Source organism: Arvicola amphibius, chromosome 6 (assembly GCF_903992535.2).
Source record: "Arvicola amphibius chromosome 6, mArvAmp1.2, whole genome shotgun sequence".
NCBI lineage: Eukaryota > Metazoa > Chordata > Mammalia > Rodentia > Cricetidae > Arvicola > Arvicola amphibius.
Genome location: NC_052052.2, coordinates 136,867,677 through 136,894,314, shown reverse-complemented (window position 1 = coordinate 136,894,314; position 26,638 = coordinate 136,867,677). Strand labels below are relative to the sequence as shown.

The 26,638-nt window shown below is 41.0% G+C and overlaps 1 protein-coding gene across 1 annotated transcript; it reads left to right on the top strand.

Annotated features, from left to right (window-relative positions):
- Positions 1-3,223: 3,223 nt before the first annotated feature.
- Slc35b3 (solute carrier family 35 member B3) lies at positions 3,224-25,347 on the top strand. Its single transcript, XM_038333996.1, is given in 13 exon segments — positions 3,224-3,453; positions 4,148-4,425; positions 7,695-7,853; positions 14,570-14,607; positions 14,610-14,656; positions 14,658-14,681; positions 14,683-14,725; positions 16,017-16,124; positions 17,475-17,572; positions 19,992-20,084; positions 20,495-20,606; positions 22,408-22,477; positions 24,709-25,347. Coding segments are annotated over 13 exon segments (1,275 nt in total). The 5' UTR covers positions 3,224-3,399; the 3' UTR covers positions 24,860-25,347.
- Positions 25,348-26,638: the final 1,291 nt, after the last annotated feature.

The window sequence follows — 26,638 nt, the reverse complement described above, 5'->3', positions numbered from 1 at the left end:
TCCGGGTCCCCGCGCCTGTTTGTCTTGCCACGAAGGAACTGTTCTTGCAGAGCTATTAAGTTTATGTCGCTGAAAGCCTTGTGTGTTCTTTCCGGCTTTGCAACTGACTTGTCTTCTTGAAAAGAAAAGAAAAAACACTGAAAATTTTTGTTGGTATGCCAACAAGTCTTGTTTGTTTGTATTTTTTTCCTATATTTTTTTAAAAAGTACGTCTGCATTTCTTCCACAGTAGATTATCAGAATCCAGATCTTTTAGTTAATGTTTTTCTTATAAGTGAGTTGCAATAGTTTGAAACTTGGGGGGAAAAAAGACACTGCTAGCATTTGAAAATATTTTAGATAGCATTACTTGTGTGCAATGTATAGACTAAATCCTGATTTTAGTCCCTGATGAGGGAACGAGTTTCAGAAATCACCATTCTCTCACACTTTGTGTGACGAGGTATAGATGAAATCAGTCTTGTTTTCTCCTTTACGATCTTATTCCACAAACTGTCATTCATGCAGAGCGCACCCGAGGCATGAAGGCAGGCATGTCACCCGAGTGTGTTAAGTTCCAGGCCATGTACACGATAGGTTTCCTTCGCATGCCACCTTTCTGTAATAGAAAACGTTTCTATTTCTTTCTTTCTATAATGTTTCGACTTCTTTCATGTTAGAAAAAGAACTAGATTAAGAGCCAAGCCGAGGCTAGTGAGATAGCTCAACACATCCATGCACTTGCCACCAAGGCTGGTCCCCAGAGCCCACAAAGTGGATGGAGATAACCGGTTTCCCCCAGGTTGCCCTCTGACCCCACCTGTGGTCTGTGGCATATACACACAGATTTTTTTTTAAAGAAATAATCTCAGATAATTTTTATTTTAGTATGTCTTTATTAGTCAGCATCACCTATTTCTGATGGGGTTTTTTTTAGAACTGAAAAGCCTTTCTTTAATACCATTTTCGCTGTTATTTCTACCTCCATGTGCTAAAGTTAAGTGTTTGTTGGGTTTAAGAAGAGACTTAAGGCAGAAATCCATTTTAATGGTTTCTTCCTGTTTTAGTGTCAGAGATTGTTTCGAATTGCTTAAGCAAAGCAAGGTATTACTTGTTTGATTACTTTTAATCCTTTTTTTTTGAGACAGACTGATGTCAAATTCCTATGTAGTTTAGTCTTTTCCCCTGCAACGTAAGGACGTTGTCCCATGTTCTTTTTAGATTTATTTGTGTGTGTGCATGTGTATATGTGTATGCATGAATGGAGATATATATATATATATATATATATGTATATATATATATATATATATATATATATATATATATGAGGGGGTCTGACTCCCTCCTGGAGGCAGAGTTAAAGGCAATTGCAAGCCTCCTAACATGGATGCTGGGAACCCTTTGCAGGAACAATAAACATTCTTAACCACGGAGCCACTTCTCCAGCCCTAGCTCTGTGGCTGATTCTTTAGATAACAATATCAGCTATTAATATAGGAACAAGTGAGGTACAGATATCAGGGATCACAGTTTGAGGGTGACGGCGGCCCTCGTCAGTCATGTAAAACTGCACACTGAATGCCAGGTTTTGAAAGGGCGGGTTTTGTGGCAGTGAGGTATCACTTAAGCAATTACAGTGAATCCATTTCATTGTTCATCACAAGTGCTTCCTGGGAAGTTCGGGAGAGATGAGTAGTGTGTCGTGCAGAGTTAAAAAAAAAAATAAAAGTATTGTTGAAGGTGCTGAAGGTTTTTACCTGCGCGTGCATTCTAGAGCTGGAGCTCGTCAGGCTGCAGGGGAGTGAGTCTGAGTGGTAATGTGGTGGAAGAGAAGGAATAGAGTAATGTTGGTCACATGTTTACAAGAACACGAGAGCCCTTCAGCTCAGTGTCTTAGGTTTTTGTAGTGCACTCTGGTATCATATAATAGGTAGGCAATGGAAGAGACTATTGTAGAGCAGGCTAGGTGGGAAATCCAGATCCCTGCTTCCTCTTTCCTGCTGCCAGGCAAGTGAGTCCGCTTCAGCAATGTTTCTGAAAAGCTGGGCAATGACAACTAACGTGCACGGGCTGTCACACTGTGTGCTGTGCACTTGGACAGTTACGTCATAGATCCTGCAAAAGGTCTTTACTCAGCACAGTTTACTTTTCCCCGTAGAGATGGAGAACCGGAAGCTCAGAGAGACTGCTTTGCCCTAGACTCCTCAGGTAGCATCATAGTTCAGACCCCCAAGTTCCAAACCATGGGACTGCTTTTTTGTTCTGTTGGCTATACTTAAATTGGTGCTGTGTGCTTGACATTTAACTATAAGCATTTAGAAGAGGGCAATGTCGGGAAAGAGTTGCCTTCTGGAGACATATTCTGCTGTCAGTATGAGGAGGAAATTGATTTTGTAAGACTCGTTCTCTGTGTGTGTTTGTTGTGTACCTAAGTATAACATCATCATCTGCACTCTCTTGGTTCTGCCTGCTGTACACTTCAGTTTGCTGAGCAAGTTTGCCAACACCATGGTCCTTTCAAAAGTGGGTATCCAAGTGAGAGAGATGTGAGCTGGAGTTTGAGGCATGTCTATTAGGCATGCCAATTTATTTCTTTTTTCTGGTATAGATAAAAAATCCATGCCAGATATCAAGATGCAAAGCTGTCACAAAGAAGGGGGCTAACAACCCTAAGCCTAAATATGACCTAAAGAAAAAAACCTCAAGCAGAAAGGACACCAAAAGCATTCGGAAGTCTTCTATTCTGGGGAATGGCTGAATGGTTAGACCTTTTAATTGAAAGAAAATCAGGGAAGAGAAGCTCAAGACCTTTGTTTATTTAAAGGTGCCCTGTGTGCGGTTGCTGTGCCTGCCATAGATATAGGCCAAACCTTGTTTCCTCAGTACTGAAACACAGCACAGTTGGAGAAGAAACAATTTAAAGCATGTTTATTATGAAAAACGGTATGTTCAAGGATGTTCTACAGCATGGCATAAAAAAATCTTCAGGAGATAAGATGAGTGCAACACAGCAAGGGAAGCCAGAATAAGAAGAAAAGGACATGAGGGAAAAAGGAGCACAAACAATAAAAGTGCTTATAGAAGTGTAGACATAAAGGGGCAGGTGTCCCACAGACATAAATGTGTTGGTGCCTACATATGGATAGTCGTGATTGTGTGTAGTGCCTTGCCCTTGGTGTGCTGTGACTAACCAGTTCTCTTTTAATGCGTGCAGCTCAGCTAGCTAGAAGCAGTCACCGAGAGTGGACTCTAGTTTTGTCATTTCCAACGCGAGCACGACATTTTCTTTTATGGTAATTTTTAAATGAAGACCCTGTCAAAATTGTCCTTTCCTGCCCTTGGAGTCTGGATTTTCTCTTGCTGGAGCACCAGCCGTGAGGCTGTACAGGAAGAAGTCTTTCCATCCTGTGTGCTGTCATGATTTCTGCACTTCCCTTACTGCTTACATGGAGTTCATTATTTTTGGCTTTTGTAAGTGCAAAGAGAAACCTGGCGTCATCAGTGGTGCTTCACATTTTTTTCACTGCCAACACACACACCACACACCACACACACACACACACCACATTTTCTACATTTTCCAAAAACTTAATTTGGATCATTTTCTCCCACAGGGAAAAGAAAGCCTTCTCAGTCATGGTTGGTAGCCATGCTTTGTAACCATAGTGTTCAGGCCACTAAGACTTCTCCCATCCTAGCAGCCTGGGCTACAGACAGGTTTTTCTTTCAATTTAAGGAATGCTATTGCTAAATCTTACACCTGTTTGGGTTTAGTTTCAAAGCTTACCTTGCAAATAGATGTATGGTTGTCAACCCTATGTCAATCATCACTTTTTCTTTATTCTACTACAAGATTGTCTATAATTTGAAAATATTTTACATTTTATTTCATTAGCACTAGATATGTACTAGATGATAAAATCATACAACCATATGTAGTCCTAGTTTTGCTTGCTATGGAGATGAATATGATGCTATCCGGTGATGGATAGGGCTGGGGAATGAGGGTCTTGTACTTACTTGTTTGGGGTGTGAGAGGTTAACACTGATACTCAGAGAGACTCAGCTGTGTCTGTAAATCATATAGTGTACACATTGGATTATTTGAGTCTGATACAGCTTCATTGGTTGTGTGATTTACCATAACTGCTATTCCCTCCCCTAGGCCCAGCCAGCAAAGGAAAGACAGGACCTGGCATTGGAAACCGGCAAAGACAAGGTCGCAGACCGTGAGTGTGGCAAAGCAAGAACAATGGACCTCAAGTTCAACAACTCCAGGAAGTGTGTCTCCATCACTGTGCCCTCCAAGACCCAGACAATGTCACCACACATCAAGTCAGTCGATGACATTGTGGTGCTGGGCGTGAACCTCAGCAAGTTTAACAAGCTCACACAGTTTTTCATATGTGTGGCTGGAGTTTTTGTATTTTTACTAATTTATAGGATACTTACAGGTAAAAAGTACTCCTTTGTTTATAATAGTGTTAGGTATTTTAGCACTTAATGTCCATGTTGGTTTTGACTGCTTGTTTTTACCATGATAGTTTTATTTACAGGCTACCAGTTTTCTCAGAACTGGAGATTTTTATAGAACAATCGCCTCTTAAAAGGATGACTAAGAGTAAAGAGCAAACTCTCCAAGTTAAATAGCTTACGGTGGAAAGACTATCTTGTAAAATTAAAGTTATGAAAGTAACTTGTAAATATTTAGTCAAAATAGGTGTTTGCAGCTGTATGTTCATATCTTTAAAGACTTATTTATTTTTATGTGTATGAGTGTTTTGCTTGCATATATATAAGTGTACCACATGTGTGCCTGTTGCCCAAGGAAGCAAGAGGAAGGCATTGGATCCCCCAGAACTGGAACTAACGGAGCTTGTGAGCTGTTGTGTAGGTGTTAGAAAGTGGACCCAGGCCATCTGCAAGAGCAGCGCAAGTGCTTTTCCCTCTGAGCATGCAGTCACACATTATATCCCTGCTGACTGTTAGAGAGTGAGTTGAGCATTGATGTCTAGGAAGATCATTTTGCAATAAAGTTGAAAATAACACAGTTTAATTCCTGATTCTTGGATTTCATTGGGAAAAGGTTATTTTTGTTTTCTTGTGTTTTGAATGGGTCTTTATTTGTGACCCAGACCAATCTTATATTCAAAGTCCTGCTTCCTCCCTCCAGTTCTTAGGAGAGTTTGACACTCTCCAACCACACCTAACATAAAAGACATTTTACAGACTAAAGTCTGGTCAAGAAAAAAAAAAAAGTTTTCTGTCTTTCCCCCTTTCGCTAGAAGGCTCTTTTATTCCTTTAAATATAGCTTTTTAATCCTGCCATCCTTTTCTGGTACCTATGATATTCTCATTCTTGTTTTGTTTTTCATTTTATCCATTTTTTGCAGAAATCTTACTTTTCTATGAATTTGTTTCACTGTATCTAACATTGCAATAGCCTGTCTTGTATTTGTTCTGTAGCTTGGGGTGATTTTATACCTTTAGCCACTAGCAAATTCCTAGTCTTCAAAGCCATGGCTGGATGGGCGAAGGTTCAGTCCATTGTGAATATGTTTGTTTGAATGGCTTCCCAGTGTTATTAACTTGATGCATTGACTTGATAAATATTTTAATGATTAGCAACTTAGTTTTTAATTCAACTAACATCATATCTGAGAACCTCAGTAATCCAGAGGGAACATAATTTGTTGGTTTTCAATTAGCACCACATTGGAGTGACCTTACTCATGCATGAAATTCTTATAAAACATTATGGTCCCATTATCTTATAGAAATGCATTAGATAAATACATACAATTAAATTTTGACTTCTTGTAACTATACCACAAGATGTCAATAAGAACATTATTAAAAATACTATAGAACATGACTTGGTGACTTGAGTCCCAGCTAGAAGATGATAAACAAAACAAGGTGTCAAACCTCGCACAGCATTAGGAATAGGGCGTTCGAATTTTTCTTGTTAGAAGCATTTCCTTGGGTGGTGGTGGCGCACGCCTTAATCCAGTACTCGGGAGGCAGAGGCAGGCAGATCTCTGAGTTCGAGCCCAGCCTGGTCTACATGAGCTAGTTCCAGGACAGGTTCTAGAAACTACAGGGAAACCCTGTCTCGAAAACCAAAAAAAAAAAAAAAAAGAAGAAGCATTTCCTTTCAAAATGCCTCTGTTACAAATAGCTTGGGGGCACAAGTAGCTATTGCAAAGGAAAATAATGCAGACCAACCTGGCAATGCTTTGCAAGGCTAAGGGGACTGTCCCTGACCGAGATAGTGAGTGGAATGAAGACATGGCAAACATGGGCGCAGAAAAGCTGGGTTCGGGTGGACTGGGCTCTCGGATGAGGAAGCCACAGCACCCCAGAAGTTTAGCATGTTTATTATACACAATTGAACAGGGGAGGTGAGGGTATCACATACAGTTTGGCCAAGGAGGCTACTTTAAGATATAGCGGAACAGGGAGGCAGGGTTAAACTAGGTTTTGGTAGAAGCAGTCTCTGTAGTGAAACAGTCTTCAGACCATGAACATTTTCTATATACAACTGTCCACTTTTGTACTTGGAAGAAAAGAAGGCTTACCATGCCCCTGAGTCATCCCCTGGGGAAGGCTTTGGCACACCTGTGCTGTTGAGGCATTGGAGTCTTTTGACATGCCATGCCATCTCAGCAATGCACATTCGCTTAGGACTTTACTGTCTCTGTACGTAGTCTATAAGTGTTACTAGCTGCGCTTTTCCCATTGAATAATTAACAGACTTCCATCCAAAACAAAATATGCAAAGTTTATAGTTGTATAAATCCTTCAAAATCGTAGCTTTGCTGCTTTGGCTTGTGATACATTACATGATTTCTAAATCTTTGTAACTGGTATCAAAGTGTAGAAAAGTGGCTAGGCGCTATTTTATCCATCCCCATTACTCATACAGGATGGAAAGTTCAGGTCATTCAATTAAAAATAACTAGGTACATTTGTAATACCTTGTTGACTTGTTAAATGGAGACTGAGTAAGAGTAATTAATGAAACATGTTGACTTTCGAATATATACTCTTGTATTTAGGAGCTGGGAATTTAGCTCTTTTGGTTGTTTGCCTAGTAGCCACTAAGACCTGGGTTCTTTTCTCATCATAAACAGGATGACACATGGTGACACATGCTTAGAATCTTAGTGTTGTGGACACAGAAACAGGAAGATCAGAAGTTCAGTGCCACTGTAGGCTGAGTAAGATTATCCTGGATTGCATAAGACACGGTCTCAAAAAGAAGGGAAAGAGGGATGGCAGAAAAGAAAGAGAGAAAGAAACAGAGAAATGCCCACTGTTTAGAGAAATTCATACAAGGAAGATTATTTCATCTAATCTTGACACATAATTTTGAAAATGCTGTAATATGACCCATATTCCTGATGAAAACCAGCTTGTAGATGCCTGGCTTTTACTGAAATAAGCGTTTGTGTGAATTCTTGAATTAGCCACCCACTTTGTTAAGTACAACTTTAGTTTTTGGTCTTTTTATGTCTTTAATGAAGAAGCAGTAAGAAGACATTGCATTTTAGTTACTTCTCTGTTGATTTTCATGCCTAGTCATATAAAGTCTAGTGATTTGGTGGGGAGTAGGTGGAATTGGATGGAGTATGGCTGCTTGCTTTTAAAATATACTCATAACAGTTGACTGAAAGTTAGTCTCTGCCTTGGATTTACACATTCATTGTCTTCTTACAGGAGTTGATATTTCAATGGAAGGCTTTAAGCCCTATGGTCTGGGTACCTTACTTAGTACAGTTTGCATTTTACTCCATATTTGGCCTCATAGAACTTCAGCTCATTCAGGACAAAAGAGAGAAGGTATGTGCTGCACCTTGCCTGCATCGGTTTGAATCTAAAAGAAAAAAACAAGGCCAGCATGCAACTGTGTATGATTCTACATTTCCTGCATAACATCTAATCATGAGTTTTTAAATCAATATAAACTACTTGCTTAAAATAATAAATCTATTCTTTTATGCACTGGAACAAAGTAGATCCCCCCCCTTTTAAGTACAGGTGTCACAAAATCAAGCCGAACATGGGTCAAGTCATGGTTAGACACAGCCTCCCTCAGAGAGCTCAGAGCGCACATTTTCATGACCGTCCAAGAAATGCCTAGTGAAAGATTTAAAATGCGCCTCCATCACAGTGGTAAGCAGAAGGCCAGTGTCAAGTGTCTAATAGTTTTTTAAAGTGTTATGTTTTTGTGGGCTCTATCCCCTGAGATTGTCATTGAGTGTCTAGTGGTTGAAATCTGGGTTCTTTTTTATGAGCTAATAGTAAGGGTTTCATTATGGCATTCTCGTGTACATGTGTCATCGATATTATGATCTAGTTCATCTCCTCCCACACTGCGCCCCACGTCATACCGTGCCCCACTCTTGCTGCTATTCTTCTTCCCTTACCTGCTCTCTATGTACGGGTGTTTGATTGCCCTGTCCATCGTCCTCCCCTCTCTTCTTCTCTGTTTGTCCCCTTTCTAATTTCAAGTATGAGCTCCATCTGTAGACACACCTTGTTTTCTTCAGCTGTTCCTAGGTTGTTAGATGTCTGGGCTAGCTATTGAGAATAGTAGAGCTGTCGACGTGGATGTCCCAGTACTTCTGTGGCATGTCATCCTTTCAGTGGATGAGGAGGGCCATAACTGTTTTCCATAGTGGTGGCACCAGTTTTTATTCCCACCAGCAGGGTATAAACATTCCTCTTTCTCCTCCTCCCCTCCAGATTGCCATGTGTTTTCTTTATGATAACTGGATTGAAGTGGAATCTCAAAGCAGGTTGAATTTGCGTTTCCTTGATGGCTAAGGATGCTGCCCATCTTTCCAAATATCTCCTGACCACATTTACTCTCGAGAAGTCTGTATTTGGTTTCTTAGCCCATTTCTTACTGCATGATTTGTGTTAATGGCGTTTATTTGGGAGGGGTAATATATTCTAAATTTAATCCCCTGCCTGGTGTATACTTAGCACAAACTTTTTTTTTTTTTTTTGCTCCATTCTGTAGGCTGTATCTTCTCTATGGTGTTTTCTTTGCTGAGCAGGTTTTAACTTTATATGATACAGTGTGCCTGTTCTTGGGGTTCCTCCACCCTCTGGAGCACCTTTCATGATGTCACTGCCCATACCTGTAGCTTGAAGTGCTTTCCCCTAATAGTTTGAGAGCATTACGCCCTATATTAAGGTCTTTGATCTATTTTTAATTCATTTTTTTGCGAGGTGAGATATGGATCTGGTTCTATATGAATGTCCAGTTTCCCAGCACTGTCTGTTGAAAGGGGCTGTCTTTTCCCAGTGTGTGTTTTCACACCTGTGTGAGTTTCCCTCTCGGTTTTCTAGTCTGTTGGTCTATATCTGTTGGGGTCCACTGTCATATTTTTATCAATATGGCTCTATAGTACAATTCACTGTGATACCCCAGAATTGTACTTTTTGTTAGGAGTGCTTTGAGGTCCTTAGTGCTTATGAATGATTTTTAGGAGTGTCTCATGTAGTGTAAAAAAAAAAATGCATTAGAATTATGATGAGATTATGTTGAATCTGTAGATCACTTTTGCTAATACAGCTGCTGTCACAATGTTAATTCTGCCAATCCAATGACTTCAGGTTCTTTCTTTATTGTCTGTATCATTAGAACAGTCTTTCATGAACTCTTGGTTAAGTTTATTCCTTGGTTAGTTGTGTGTTTTTGTTTTAAATAATTATAAGTGGGATTTTCTTCATTTCTTCCTTAGCAAACTTGGTTTGGGTATATAAGATTAATTAGAAGAATCTTTAGTTAGAGTTCTTTAAATATAGGATAAATAATGTTCTTTAAATATAGGATCACGCTGTATACAAATATGGATGATTTGACTTTTTTCTTTCCTATTTGTATGCCTTTTATTTCTTTCTCTTTATGCTCTAACAAGTATGCGCTTTTACTTTCTTAAATTGTATTATGCATGTGAATCAGCGGAGGAAGAGAAAACTAGAGCACCATAGCCTGTGTGCAAGTAAGTCAGAGGACACATTGAGTGTCACAGCCTGTATACAAGTAGGTCAGAGGACATATTGAGCACCACAGCCTGTCTGCAAGTAGGTCTAAGGACATATTGAGCTCCACAGCCTGTGTGCGAGTAGGTCGGAGGACACCTTGATTTTGAGCACTTTGAGTATAACGTTGACCATAGGTTTGCTATCAAGAGACTTGAATTTCTTGATGTGGTTGTCTTCTATTGCTAGTTTCTTACAAGTTTTAGTCATGAAGGGGTATTGAATTTTGTCTGTGATATTTTCTACATCTAGTGAGATGATCTTGTGCTTTCTGTCTGTAAGATTATTTACGTGGTGTATTACATTGATTTGTGTATATTGAGCCAACCGTTTTTCTCTGATATGAAGCTACCGTATCTGTTAAATCCATTAACCAGTGTTATAGTTTAAAGTTTCCTTGTAGATTTTTAGTTTGAATGACCAGTCTAAAGGTGAGAATTGACTATAAAATCTCCCTATTGTACTCAAACTTTAGTGACTTTTTATGTCTGTTAATATCCATATAAAATCATGAGCTACAGTGTTTGGTGCTTATTTATTTACAGTAGTTATAACTGCTGTTCAATTGTTCCCTTTATCAGTCTGAGAATCAAAGGGTAGAAGTGAACCTACCAAGCAAATGGAAACTAAACACAAGCTATTATAGTTTTTTGGTAGCTGATAACTTGAAATCCAATTAAGATATAAGTAATAAAAGTCAGCATATAGTAATAAAGGGAACAATTGAACAGCAGAATCTCTGCAATTGTGGGCTGGGCAGACCTTCACCTCCTGTGACTTGTTAGACAGTATCCCCTGGTGTCACTGGACATTCTGCTTGGAGGGGGCTAGCAGGTGTGCTAGAAGTGTGGCCACACACCGCACAGACCTGTACAGACAAAGCCCCTTCTTCTGTGCTGTGTAGGCCCACTTGACTGTCCTCACCTCATTGAGGGATGCATCTGTGGCTGCCAAGCAGCCGCCTGGGCCATCAGAGTTCTCAGGTCCTCCAGCAGGCTCTCTGGCGTTCACTGTTCCCTATTTTAGGCCACCCCAGGTAGCTAAGTTTAAACAGTCAGTTCCCAGCCACTGCCCTTCTTAGGATTCCTCTCCAGCAACTGACCAATCTGCCTGAGACATCAGTCTTCTCCAAAACCTACCACTGAATTGGGAGGCTCTTCCTGGCCTTGTCCCCAGGGTGGAGCTGCCTGTGTCTTCCCCAGTGCTGACTTCCCTTTGGATGAGGCCTCTGCTACCAACCCCCACTCCCATCAGACCAAGCAACCGAGCTGTTTGACTTAGCCTCCATTTCTATTGGTATATCCATTACCTTGAAATAGAATCCTTTTTATATGGCTGTTTTCTTCACCAAGTCACTATGAGGCTGCTGCCTTACCTGAAAGTCCAGGTTTCTGTTCTTTTAATTGAGGCGGTTTGTGTCGTTGGCAGGTTCTTCACGTGTATACGTACTCTCACCCAACCTGCCCAGATCTCCTTCTCCAGCCCTGTGAGCTTCCCTTCTCCCTACAAGTCCACTTTCCACATTCTTGTCTTGGTTTGGAAATCTGTGTCCGAAATACTGGAGGAACATCTTTCGTTCTATTAAATCCAGCATGCTTATGTTGAAAATCTTTTAAATTAGTAACTTTGTAGATTGAAAAAGTGCTTTGGTTTATCTTTAACGGCAATATTAAAACAAAATACAGTAATACTGTGACCATAAACAGAAGGTAGTTAGGAATGTGAGCATGAAATTTGGGGGTAAATGAAGCATGTTCGTGCTTTCATTGTCATCTAAGATGCTATATTCATGTATCTTTGGGACAGTTAAAGATAATAAAGACAATCCTGACATTCCATCTTTATAGAAATGGTTAATGCCTCACAACAATATAGCTTGTTATTTCTACTAAACATTATGCTTTTGGAGCGATACATAGGTAACTATTCAGTGTTTATTAAATATTGCAGATTCCATTTACACCAAGATTTTACTGGAAGAATCGAACAATTTTCTTATAAATTTTAATTTTATTTCCCAAATTATTCTGGTGCCTCTTGGGGGAAATTTTTGCAGCCATTATAGTTGAAGTACGAGATCATCTTTATTGTTTTTCGTGCTCTAAAGCTCCAAGAGAAAATGGTGGTGATGGACTAGAAAGTAAGTAACGATCATTGCCAAGACTAATGGTTATGGGCTGATGATCCATTATCTCTTGGAAACTGCGGCTTCAGGGTGGGTTTGAGGGCACAGCTCCTGAAGTGGAGGTTGAGGAGGAAGCATCTCCCCTGCATGACCGATGAGATGTGGTGTGGGCTTGGCAATCTCAGCTTTCTAGACATGTCACACCTAAATATTTGAAAAGTAAGATAACTTACTTTGATTTAAACCTAGAAGATTCTGAAGATGAGTCTCTAGACTGAAAATCAGTAGGTGTGAACTGAGCCTTTTCTTTACGAGGCACAATGTTCAGAACTTCCATCCCGCCGCAGGGCTCCGTGTCTTTAATGTACGTGATTTCTGAATACCCAAGGCGGTTGTTACTTTCTTTCAAAAGCCTTTGACCTGTACTCTGCTTCTTGATTTCTCTGCCTGGGGTCTGCATAGGTGATGTATGTGTTGGTACAGGCACAGGACTTACGGTGTAGAGATCACGGGTTTAAACGGGCATTGCTTCTCTCAGACTCCGTCAAGACTGGGGAGTCTCTGAACTTCCTGGCTTGTTTCAGGAGTAACGTCACAGCTAACAAGCTCTGATGCTCGAACATGGTGCTGTCATCCCTCACCAAATAACATTTTACCATTGTCTGACTTTGGGATACAGGAATATATGATTTTGGCATTGAAGGATTTTCTTTCCTGACCATTATTGAAGAAGTTGTTGAGGGAATCAAATAGAAAAACACCGGGAATCCGGAGGGTAGCTGATGAGATGCAGCTTCCTCATCACCCATGAGGAAACAGGACCTGGAGGGGGCTGACATTTTATATAAGGTCATGTAGGAAGTCCTCTGGGGGTTGGCCCTCTTTGGCCCGAGCCTCAGGACAGCACCTGTCTGCCTGCATATCCTGCTTCCGTACCATTCCTCAGAAGTTTAATGAATGGAATTTTTCCTTTCTGGCCACTGTTGTTTAGCAGCTCTCTTTGAGGAAAATATGGTGCTGGTGTTTATACTAAGCTGGGAAAGTGGGTGTTTCTGCCGTCGCAGACAAGGACAGTGGGCTGGTCCACTCCAGGGACAACCGAGGAAGTAGAGTGGTAGTAATTGTAGGGTACCCGTTTCTTGACAGTGGATTAAAAATGGTGGCTCCTACATTAGAACTTAAGTAGAAAAAAACTCAACATTGAAAAGTCAATGCATTTCAATAGAATTTTCCCACAAATTAGTGTACATTTACTTATATAAAAGATTAGAGCGTTGGGGATGTAGCTCAGTTGGTAGCGTCTTTGCCTAGCATGCCTAAGGCCATGGGTTCAGTCACCAGTACCTGCATATACCAGGTTTGGTGGCACATGCCTGTCATCCCATCACTCAGGTAGTAGAATCAGAAAGAAGCTCAAGGTGTCCCTCTGTTACATACGGCGTTTGAGGCCAGCCTGGGCTAAAGATCCTGTCGAGAGAGAGAGAGAGAGAGAGAGAGAGAGAGAGGAAGAGAGAGAGAGAGAGAGAGAGAGAGAGGGAGAGAGAGAGAGAAGTTAGAGGAGTTGCATGTCTTGTTGCCTGACTTACAATGCCAGTACAAAATGCTTAGTGTAGGTGGGTTATAGTCTGAGTTTACAGCATAATCAAATTACGTGACTAATGCTTTTTTGTGTCCATCATACAGTATGCCACATTATTACTTTAAACCATTATTGATACTTAGATATATGCCCGTGCTGATGACTTTCTAAAGATACCAATTCAGAATCTCCTTCAGGCGACCCTGATCGAGCCAGAATTAAAAGTTTAGAGGTTACAAAGACAGCATTAGAAACATTACCTGAAGGCTGATTATTGGTAACATGGAAAATAGAGATCACTATAGTAATAATCACGTCTGGAGCTGCGAAGCTTGTGAGCTCTCTCTAGAAAAGTTCTTGAACTGTCCTGGTGGTTACAGTCTTCCTAATTATGGACAGAAAGTTAGGGAACAAAGCCAATTTACAAGTTCCATTACAGCATTAGTGATTGGGGCCTTTTTACCGTTGTAGAGGCCATATTTTTTCATCTCTCACTTATTAATTAAATGAAGATAGTTGTTGTCTATACCTAGAGCTACTATAAGAAAATCTTTTATCAGCATTTATACATCAGCTAGAATCCCAGTGAGTCTCTTACTATTACGCACACAGTTGAGATACCTCATTGATGATTCAGCAAAGTAGATTGTGATTTTGTCAGTGTACAAGTAAACAGTGGTAACAATTTGAGAAAAGAAAAACGATTTTTAATGTATATTCCAGAAACATTAACAGAAATAGAGAAGCACATTGTAAGCCATCATCTTTAAAGTACTATGAAACCGGGTCCCACAATGAAGGTTTTAAAAAATTGTCTCTTCCAGAATACCAGGAAAAACCTACATGATAATAGCTTTTCTAACTGTGGTACTATGGGCTTATCAAACACTTCCTTGGGCTACCTGAATTACCCCCACCCAAGTCATCTTCAAGTGCCTGCAAACTGATTCCTGTTATGCTAGGAGGAGTTTTTATTCAAGGTACAGTAATGACATGTTTATACTGTTTGAAGAGCGCGCAAGCTGTGTTGTGGCATCTGGCATTAGGAAAAACAGTAAATGTCCACAACACTGTTTTTGAGCATTCTAGCCATTGTGATAGTAAAGCATCTGATAAAAATAGGGTATCATAAAAATATTGCTGTTTCTCTAACATACTGTAGTATTTGCATTCATAATTTGGATATGAGAGAAAAGCCATTATTTTATTTTATTATTTTATCTTGGAACTTAATGCATCCCATAGTGCCATATTCACATAGTGAAGCCCGTCTGAGTGGACCCACTTCTTCCCTGACTGAACTGGTTCTGATGGTTTAGAGCAGCTGAGTCGAGCTGGATGAGAAGAGGAGGCAGCTGGAGCAGCAGGCGTTGGAGCAAGTTGTTGCTTAGTCCCTCCCTGTCTAGAGGCTCTTCCCATCACTAAGGGCTCGGGCAGCCTGCTCTCAGTGTGTGCATCAAGATGCCTCCCTGGGGTTGACCTTTTACAGTGGAAGTGTGTCAGCACCTCACTCAGAACACAACACAACAGTGGTTCATGTGGAAATAAAATACCTCAGTCTCTTTTAAAAATTCTTACTAGACACATGTATTTCCTTAGAGTCTTTACCAAAAGTTAGAATACATTAGCAGAGGAAAATGGGTGACTTCTCCCCTGCCTGACAGTCTTCACATAGTGTTTACCAGCTGAAACGGTGTAGCACAGGCAGACCCATTCCTCTTCCCTCTGTGAACTGACAAGCTGCAGGAGCGTCTGTAGTCATTGCACACTGACTAAAGGACGAGCTCGTTTCTCCGCACAGTTAGAACTGGGGAGTGTGCCTTTTACTTTTGTCACTTTTCACCAGACTGCAGCCACACCAGTAGATGTGCATGCATTTGACCCCATGAGATAAGGTTGCCCAGTGACGTCATAGCCATCTCAGTCTGTATGCGTCTGGTGACGTCAGACAACAAGATACCCGTCAGGTGCATTTTCAAGGCATATCCTCACCATTAAGTGGTGCGTGTGTGTGGTTTTGTTTTATGTTTTGTTTTGTTTTTTTTTTCCCTGTCAGATAAAATAAGATCTCGTTCTGTCTTACAAGATCATGGAGTGCCTGATTTAGTCTTAACTCACCTGGGATTGCTGTGTCTTGATGTGAGTGTTCTTTATGTTTGGGCATTAGGTATGAACGGCACATCTCTATTCTGCTTGGTGAGGCACTGTGATCTGACCGTAGACTAGGTAAGTATCTGTACAATGAGGCCGGTGTCCTTTTGTCTTACACAGGAAAGCGTTACAACCTTGCAGATGTGTCTGCTGCAGTGTGCATGAGCCTTGGCCTGATCTGGTTTACCCTGGCTGACAGCACAATTGCACCAAACTTTAATCTGACAGGTGAGGAGTATGTTTGTATTCCTAAATTGTATAAGCATTTTATTTTGAATAAGAATTTGCGTTTTCGTGAGGATTTTAAATGATGCTGTGAGGTCGGTGAGTCTCCTACCCAGGGAGGCTTTCAGACTTTCCCAACTGTAGTAAAGGTAGCAGTGCTCTAGAGCTGTGACACTGTTGTAGGCCTGACAGCAGGCTCCCGAGCAAAGCGTTCGCTCCCAGAGCCAGGAGAGTTGTGCACGGACACGCAGGAGGTGTGGGAAGTCACAGTGGTAATGTGCATAGAACTGTAACTCTGGCTTAGAGTTTCCTCCATTCTTACATTACGTGGCATCAATAGAGGAGGAAGACTGAGAACACAGGCAGCAGAGGGATGAGACAACCGGTGCCCCAAGACACCTGGAGCCCGTCCATCTCTTCCTGAGTTCTGTGGGCACATTTGGAAGGAATTAGGACCCAGGCATACTTGATGAAAGAAGCTGATAAACTCTGGTTTCCACTTGGATTTTAGAGCAGTGGTTCTCAACCTATGGGCCATGACTCCTTTGAGGATCTACCAACCCTATCACAGGGGTCGTATATCAGATATCCTCCTGCATATCAGATATTTGCATACGATTCATAACTAGCAAAATTACAGTTACAAAGTAGAAATGAAATAATTTTATGGTTGAGAGTCACCACATGGAGGACTGTATTAAAGGGTTACAGCATCAAGAAGGTTGAGACAAAGTCTGCAAGCCCCACAAAAAAAAAAAAAAAGATGGAACTGTGACACCCGTTCCTCTGTATGTGAAGCTCAGAGGCAACCAGGCCTGTCCTGCACACCTGCATGCTGCTTCCCAGGAGAAAGTGCTGTCACCTAGATTCAATGCCATTGAACCTGTCACGGCAGCGTGTGACAACTTTCATGGGCATGAAAGGAAGGCTTGCTCATGTGAAGAGTCTCCAAGACAGTTTGGCTGGCAAGCTAAGAAAGGCATTGCTCTAGGTGCCTCGGAGACAGTGTGGAACTAAAGGGTTGTAAAAGTCCAAAAGGGTTGGGCATTCCTTTGTTTCCCCAGATCCTGAGTCATAGCTGCACTTTCAACAGACACTACCTGAAAAGTGTGGACTTTATTTGGCACGATGCTGAAGTAAGATTCTGGTGGTAGCATTAGTTCCTTAGTGTCTGTCTTTTTTATATTAATATCATCACCTATGTGCTTACAAAACAAGTTATAGATCAGAATATTCAGCATTCCAGCCAAATGGGCTTGACAATTTGCTTTTGATTTGTAGCCCAGTTAAACTTCGGGCCAACCTCGCTTATAATTAATGTGCTTAAAGAGGATCGTTCTCTTCTCCCTAAAGGTGTGATGCTTATCTCCCTGGCACTGTGTGCAGATGCTGTCATTGGGAACGTCCAGGAGAAAGCCATGAAGCTGCACAATGCTTCCAACTCTGAGATGGTGAGCACCCCAGTGCTTCCCTCCTGTCTGGAAGGTGCATGGCCAGTGTTATGAAATGGCTACAGTGTCAGAGACTCGATGTGCTTTTCAGTCCACTGTATCCTTCCTGGAAACATAATGCTAGCAATACTGTGGAAGGTTGGAAGAGAGCCCAGCACTGCTAATAGCTTGTTGTATAACTGATCAATATTTTTCTTGTTGATTTCTGTAATCTTTTATCTGTTAAAAGAAACCTCTTTGTGACATGGTTTTCCTTCTGCTTGTATTTCTCTTTGTGTTGCTCTCAGTGTGGAAATTTATAGTTCTTATTGGCCCAACTTCTCTTTTTATTGATGGCTTCTGGCTATGTGTCAAAAGGCCTTTCCAACTCAAGATTTTCACCCATGTTTCTTAATAGTTTTATTATTTCCATTTTTTATTAAATAAATCCTGCTAAAACCCAATTCTGTCTACTGAATACCCGACCCTTCCCACTTGTGACTTCTTTATCTCACATCCTCACACAGGGGTCAGAATTGAATTCTCTAGTATTGATTTCTGCCTTAGCCCACAGAAACTTGAACAGCTTCATGTATTTCTCATTGTTAGGACTAACCATCTTTGTTCCTTTTCGAAAGAACTACCAGCGGTTACTCGTGGGTACTCATACCCTTACATAAATTAGAAATCCCTCCTGGGATTGTGACTGACGTTAGTATTGAATTATAAGTTAATTTAGGGACATGGCTTCTGTATACTTGATTCTTTCATTCTAAGACTAAGGTATGGCTTTCCTTTTATTCAAGTATCTCTTTAAAATATTTTTGTTTTATTTTTAATTGTATAATATTAGTGTGTGTGTGTGTGTGTGTGTATGCATGTGTGAGTGCATGTAGATACCATCAGAGGCCAAGATTCCCCTGAAGCTGGAGTTACAGACAGTTGTGAGCAACTCATTATGAGTGCTGAGAACCTACATTTGCAATCCACCTTCTTAATTCCTGAGCTCTCTCCAATCTCTCCAGGTCTTCCTTTTAAATGTCCACTAGATTTAAAAGTATTCTTCAGATAAATATCTTCTGCTTTTGTTTTTATATAGGAGTGGTGTGTGTGTGTGTGTGTGAGAGAGAGAGAGAGAGAGAGAGAGAGAGAGAGAGAGAGAGAGAGAGAGAGTGCAGGCACACTTGCTTTGTTATTCACATAGAACACACTGTGTTGAAGACATACAGGAGTAAGTTTCCTATTACCGTCTGGGCACAGCATTGGGTGATGGAGGAGTGTCTATGTGTTACTTTAATTAGTTAATAAAGAAACTGCCTTGGCCCCTTTAATAGGACAAAAAATTAGGTAGCCGGAGTAGACAGAACAGAATGCTGGGTAGAAGGCAGTGAGGCAGATGCTTCAGGCAGTCGCCATATGCAGTCGCCATGCTTCTCCTCTCCAAGACAGACGCAGGTTAAGATCTCTCCTCATAAGCAACCACCTCATGGTGCTACACAGATTACTATGTAATATGGGCTAAAGGAAGATATGAGAATTAACCAATAAGAGGCTAAAACTAATGGGCCAGGCAGTGTTTAAAAGAATACAGTTTCCGTGTAATTATTTCAGGTGTAAAGCTAGCCGGGTGGCGGGACGCAGCCCGCCATTCCATCTACAATTGGGCATCTTAAGTGACATCTCAGTAGCAGGAGCCTGAGGTGTTTGTTTGATCACTGTCACCACTCTTCATGGCTGAGGTAAAGATGGCCTCAGAAGTGAGACCATGCAGGTCACCTGGAAACTCAGGGTACCACATAGGGCAGCCGGCTTTAAACTGAAGCCTAGGTTACTCCTTAGCTCTCCTTTGGGCGAAATTACAACCTCAGGCTTCAGTTGAAAACTGGGTGATAAGCATGGGATTAAGATTAGGTTACTGTGAGAGTCAGGAGAGTAGCCCGCATACAGGGTAGCATAGCTAACCTGTAGCAAGCATTTCAGTAAGAGACTGGAGGTACCCTTGGGGGCGCTAATAAACGAGCAAAAAGTAGTGGGGAAACTAGAGTGGTGATTTTCCTATCTTTTGCAAACTTCAGTGTCCAGGACATTTTTCATATCTTGTAAGTAGCTCTAAAGATTTTGTCATATTTATGCTTATTGGAATAAAATTAAAGTCTGCTTAAATTTAACAATCCAGAATGAGTAAAATGTGAACAAAAATGGAAGGTCCCATATGGCCATGGATTTTTGTTACATAATACTGTGTGTATGTGCATGTGTATATATATATACACATCTGTATTTGGTATTAATTCATAGCTATTTCTAGAAACTTCAGCCATAGGGCAATGATTATAATATGTAGCATTGATTGAGTAGATTAATTGTTCCGTGTGTTCAAACCTTCAGTGTCCCCTCTGCTGAGACAGTCATTTCTGTGCTTTACTTCTGCCTCCCCCAGGTTCTGTATTCGTACTCCATCGGTTTTGTGTACATTCTGTTGGGATTGTCCTGCACTAGTGGACTAGGCCCTGCAGTGGCATTTTGTTCAAAGGTAAACACTAATCACATTTTTAAAAGTAAACACTTTACATTTAATAATTTTCTCTGTACTATTTTTGCCTAGTTCCAAAAAAAGGCTATTGTTATTAAATAATTTGGTCACTCTTCAAATGCAACATTACAGATCAGAAATGAAAGATCTTAGAAATGATTGATATTTAATTTTTTTATCCATTCTCTACCCTGTAAGTTAATTTTTGAGAAGTTCATAATGTACAAATCAAGGGTTTTTCATTTCATCAATATTTTCCCATTAAATAAAAACTAAATATTGTTTGCTTGGCTGCATTGTGGAATGACTTATTACTGCTCAAGAGGCTGCTTCAGATCTGTGGTTTGATACCATAGGATACCTCAGGGCTTGCTTTGTGTTTTCCTAACAGGTCATTTTTCTTCTTGCAGAACCCTGTCCGCACCTATGGCTACGCCTTCCTCTTTTCCCTCACTGGATACTTTGGGATCTCCTTCGTTCTGGCCCTGATTAAAATCTTCGGTGCTCTTCTTGCTGTAACAGGTAAGAGACTTGCTTAGATTAGATTAGGAAGAAACACTACCATGTTTCTCATGCGCTTACCAACACAAGGGTATGACCTTGTGCTTAAAAGGAGTACTATTCTCCAGCTTGTGCTCTGGTAGCTTGTTTTGGCTTTTAGTTCCAAAGGAAATGGTGTTTGGTCTTAAGTTCTCATTTCGAAGACTGCATATTTTTTCTTTATGCAGTGCTGAGGCCAAACCCTTGGCCCTCAGCATGCTGGGCACGCACTCTACCACTCGGCTGCACCCCAGCCCTGAAGGCTTCATTTTTATGTCAAATATATACATTTTCATGAAAAACGTTAAGTACATTAGAAAAATTTGCTGTAAAACTATGATGGAATGAAACCCCTTCAGGGAAAACACTACCTTCATATACTTTTAATTGATTACGGAAATTCAACTCTTCTTGCACTTAAAATATGGCAGGTGCATTTTATAGTTTGCAAGCCTTTCGCTGGGTGTTTCTTAGCACCAGCCCAGATCGCATTCTCGCTTCCGCAATGATGATGTCTCTGTGCCTGACACCTGAGGACTGCAAGTTGTGTTTGCTGTGTTTGGGAAATGCACAGCAGTGAGGGGAGCCAATGACTGTGTGTACTGCATCGCTCTCCAGAGCTGTAAATGTGCATTTACCTCCACGGTATAGGCAGAAATATTTTCACTGTCAAATAAGAGGCAGAGATAGGCATAATTGTAGCTAACAGAGAGTCCTTCCTGTGTACTAGTCACCATCCCGGATAGAAGTCTCACCGCAGTCCTAACCAGCCGGCGCTATTAGTTTTCTAATCCATGCTCAGATTTAAACGTGAATGTGGAAAAGTTAAGGGCTTGGGTGACAACTTGCTAGAATCAAGATTCCAGGCAAAGCTGTCTGTCTCCACACCTGCATCTTCCCTGCGCCTCCTTGGTTGGCATGGTGAGAGACTGCGTGGTCCTCAGCACCCTCCTACCATCGCTTCCTCCTGTGTGCTGGGCAGCAGGATGGAATCTGAGAAGATGAAAGCCATAGTGTCTCAAGATGCTGTACTCCTCGAAACAACACGTCAACCACATTTTTTTTGCCAGATCCTGAGACATATGAGCATACCTAAGTGTGGGGGAGACAGGAGCATATGCCCAAGCAAGTAGGTCTCCCAGAGGCAGTCGATGCAGATCAGGCCCCAGCTTGTGCTGAACGTAAAGAGCAGGAGAATGGGGTGGAATGAGAAGAGCTGCGTGAGGGTAGAGACCTGAGTGGAGAAGTGTGGCTGCCCCTCTGCCTGGGCTGAGCTATGCTGAGGTCAAAGTGTGAAGACAAATGTGCAAAGAGCAGCACTGTCAGAATTGCTGTCCCTTTCCCAGAGGTCACTTTGGCTAAATACTGTGAACCATCATGAGGTGCGTGAGTGCATTGGAGGCTGGAGCAGGATGAGCAAGACATGGCAAGACCTGTCTGAAAAACAACCAAAAACCTGACATTAGTGAACTCTCACTTTGTTAAAGGGCAACCCTTGTTCTACCTAATCATGTCTTTATGGGAAAGCCTCTGGTTGTGGCTCCTGCACCCCCATGGAGCTGATGAATACTTACACAGGTGTACGTAGACTTTAATTGGATCAATGATAGTTCTCTACGAAACCATTAGCAACAGAACTTGGTTGGCCGTTGGTTGGTCAGTTGCATTGTCTCCGGCACCTTAGAGGTTCTGCCATATCCAGAGCTATAAATATTTGTGGAATAAATAATTTACAAATATTGCCAAAATAGTAAGGTATATCTAAATCTTTTCTCCCCTACAGTGACAACAGGAAGAAAAGCAATGACCATAGTCCTTTCGTTCGTATTCTTTGCTAAACCATTCACACTTCAGTGAGTACCTTTAGTTCAACAGATGTCTCAAAACTTAGATGTTGTCTTTCATGTTATGTCTTAAACAGCATTACTTTCTAACTTTTGAATTGCCTAGCCAAAGCCCAGTTGTTGCAGTGTGACTGTGTGAGAAAGGAATCTAGGATGCAGACTGATTGTCAGTTAGGTATGCCTGCCCATGTGAGTGACTTTTAGGAGTGTGTAAGCCAGTGTGAGGAATGAGTGGGTGTGTGCTCCAGTGTAAGCGACTGTTAGGAGTGTGTGCTCCAGTGTGAGGAATGAGCGGGTGTGTGCTCCAGTGTAAACGACTGTTAGGAGTGTGTGCTCCAGTGTGAGGAATGAGCAGGTGTGTCCTCCAGTGTGACTGTTGTTGGTGCATGTTTCTGATGGGGGTGAGTACAGTGGTGTGCATGTGTTAAGTAAAGGATTTTCTTTCTCACATACAAATATGTAATTTTTATGTTTAAAATTTTTCTTGTGAAGCCTTTATTTATGGCTGCTTTGCATAACAGTAAACAATGGGAAAGTATTCTGTAAATTGTATCCTAATGACTTAGTTTGTGGCTCTTTGTGAAAGTGGTCAACAGTCTTTGCTATCTCTATTTAAAAGCAGTTTGTTAAAACATTATAGGTCAGTAATTGAGATTTCAAACCTAGTTTACAAATACATAATTTTAAATAATATTGTAAATTTCCACCAGTGTACTACAGGTCATTTGTTGTCTATAGATTACTGCTGTTTATGCCTGTGATAGTATATTATAGTAATTAAATTATGATAATCCAAGCCGGGTTAAAGCACACGCCTTTAATCCCAGCACTCGGGAGGCAGAGGAAGGGAAGGGATGTTAGTTCGAGGCCAGCCTGGTCTACAGAGCAAGTTCAGGGCAGCCAAGACTGTTACACAGAGAAACCTTGTCTCGAAATCCACCCCGCCAAAAAAAAAAAAAAAAAAAAGATTCTCTGCTTCCTGCAGAATGTGTCCCTTTTTATTGTCTGTGCTCTACTTCCCTGGGACAACTAGGCAGAGTGCTGGGTTGAATGTATAATGTAGCCTTTGATAAATAGGACTCTGGCATTTAAAGTATAATCTTAAGTCTTTTGGTAAGGTTATACTTTGAATGTGCTAATTAAGAGCCCTCAAGTTTAAATTAGTCTCACTTTGTGTAACTTTTCTGTATATATTCAGGATAAAAATTTTTTGAGGCTTTATATATGTAAACAGTGTGTTTTGATCAAATCCATCTCTTACCCCCACTATCCAACTTCATGTACCCTCTTTGTTAACCATTGAGCCTAATTGGTGCTGCTAGTATGTACATGGGTATAGGGCCATCCATGGGAGCGCAGGCAACCTACCTGGAACTAGATCCTGAAGAAAACTGACACTCTCCCTCAGCATCCTTCAGTTATCAATGCCTTAGCCAGGGGTGGGACTTTTGACTGCTTATATTTTTTGTCAACTGGACACAATCTAGAGTCAGCTTACCAGAGGGAATTTAATTGAGAAAATAGCTCCATCCAGTTAGCCTGTCGTTAAGCCTGTGGGGCATTTTCTTGACTGATGGTTGACGTGTGAGGGCTAACTCACTGGGCAGTGCCATCCCCGGACAGATGGTCCTGGGGTGTGAGAGAAAGCAAACTGCCAACCAGGAGGAGCAAGCAGGTAGACAGTGTTCCTTGACGGTCTGCTACAGTCCTGCCTTCAGTGCTCCTGCCTTGGTTTCCCTCTGTGGAATGGGACTCGGGATGTGTCAGCCAAAGAAAACCATTCTTCCTCAAGTTGCTGTGGTCATGGTCTTTATGCTACATAGTCGTGGGAAGCAGAACAGAGCAGGCTTTGTGAGCCCCTCTCTGTTCCATTTAAGATAGGATTCTAATGCTATTATTTTAGACCTCTAATAGCAAGTTTTGTGTGTTTGGTTGGTTTCCTTGTTTTGTTTTTTATTTGTTCATTTTGCTTTTTCTTGTTTTGTTATGTTTTGTTTTGAAACAGGGTTTATCTGTGTAGCCCTGGCTGTCCTGGAACTCTGTAGAACAGACTGGCCTCAAACTGAGATCTGCCTGCCTCTACCTCCCAAATGCTGGGATTACAGGCATGCACCACTACTGCCCTGCTAAGAGCAAGTTTTTATTTGATTGAAATTACTGTGGACTGAATCCCACATGTTGTAATTAGCAGCGAAGTGTTACCTTGTTAATTTTAATATCTAATTTTTCATTTCTTTTAGGTATATATGGTCTGGCTTGTTAGTTGTCCTTGGTATATTTCTCAATGTTTACAGCAAAAATATGGATAAAATAAGGTTACCATCAGTGTACAATCTGATGAACAAAGCCATGGATGTGAAAAAGTCAAGGACGTTGGCACAGACTGTGTAGGCCCTGAGGTAGCCTACTTAAAATAGAATCCTAAGGGAGAAATCATTAATCAGTTGACTTTCCAAAGGATTGGGATAAAAACCAAAGGATCTGAAGACTGCTGTTGTGTGAGCCGGCAGCGGTTTGTGACGTCAGCCTCTGCAGAACACAAGCTTGACCAGCTCCGAAACAGTCTGGAGCCGCACCCAGGACATTGTTTCAGTGAAGTCAGTATGAAGGAAAGCGCTTGCTGGCAGCGTCCTGCACATTTCACTGGAAATGGACTGTGTTGCAAGACTGATTGGAAATCCTTCCAGCGTGCAGCGCGGCGCTGTGTAGTAGCGCACTGTTTCGTCTCCATTCCGTTTTGGTGGTGTTATTTAAATTGCTTCTCTGTTATAAGAGTGAACCGATGATTTAAAGTCTAGAGAAAATAGAATTCATTTATAAATAAAATTATCCTGTGATTTTTTTAATGCTGTTTTAATAAAATTTGTTATTGAAGAAAATGGAGTTGGGAAGGCTTAATTAACATGCTCTTTAAAACTTGAGTTTTTTACTCATAATGTAAAAATATTTTTGTCTATATGCACAGGGTAAAGTGCTTACAGGAAGTACACTAGAATTACAGTGTGCCACGATGTGGCTTTAGTTTGGATGTTTTAACTGCAGGGCAGACGTTAACATGTTAAAAAAAAAAACCCTGTTCTTCGTATAAGGATAAAATTTTCTTTCAATACTGGAGATGAAGTGGGGTGCACTTAAGCCTGGGTAGATTTGGCAGACCCAAATATTTTTTTTTCTCAGACTCTAATATAATTTCATAGTCTGGATAACTTAGATCCACTGAGGTTTCTTTCTGGCAGTTCTCGATGCTATGAAGTCCACACTCAAGATGCTGTCAAACCTGCAGGGCTGCCTCCCACTTTCTAGATGGCATCGTCTTACTGTGTCCTCAGGTGTTTAGTGCTAATCCCATCATGAGGTCTCTACCCTCATGGCTCAATCGCCTAATGCTACCACTAGGGAGTTAGGATTTTTATAGGTGAATATAGGCTACATAGAGATTCAGATCATAGCCATATTACTTGCGTGGTTTCGAGTCAAGTTTAGTGCCTTTCAGTATTGATTTTTGTAATTATTATATGCATCTGCTCACTGTGTGTGTGTGTATGCACGCGCACGTACTCACATTCACACATAAGTGCATGTGTGTATAAAAGCTGTTACCCTTCATTTTCAGCATAATCAATATGATTAAAACCCTTAGTGTTTAAGTTTTCTTAGGGTTCATAGAGACCTTTGGTGGGAGAGGGGAAGTCTTGTTCCATCAAACCACATTAGCCTGGAAGGAATCCACAAGTTCTCATCTTCGGTGGAAACAAAAACAGAACCTCTTTTCCAGGGCAACATATCCTTAGACCCAAATTTTGAAGTCAAGATACCTAGATATTGGTTTAACTTAGCAGTCCCCAGAATCAAATGTCTCTCTGCAGTCAAAAAAATTCAAAGAAAACACAATAATATATATAATCCAGATTCTCTGTTAATATTCCATGTTTATGTGACTTACTGTTCTGTAGTCCTTTAATCTATGACTGACTGTCTTTTTAAAGACTTTGCTTTATTTTTAAAAATTATTTATTTTTCATAACTATCTGTACTCTTTTTCTTCTCTCTCCCAAGCCTATGCACATTTTTTAAACATACTATAACCCATTCAGAGGTTTATTTCTGTCTGAATCTGTCTTTAGTTGTATCTGTAAGCATTTTCTGACCAGGAGCACCTTTTTTTTTTAA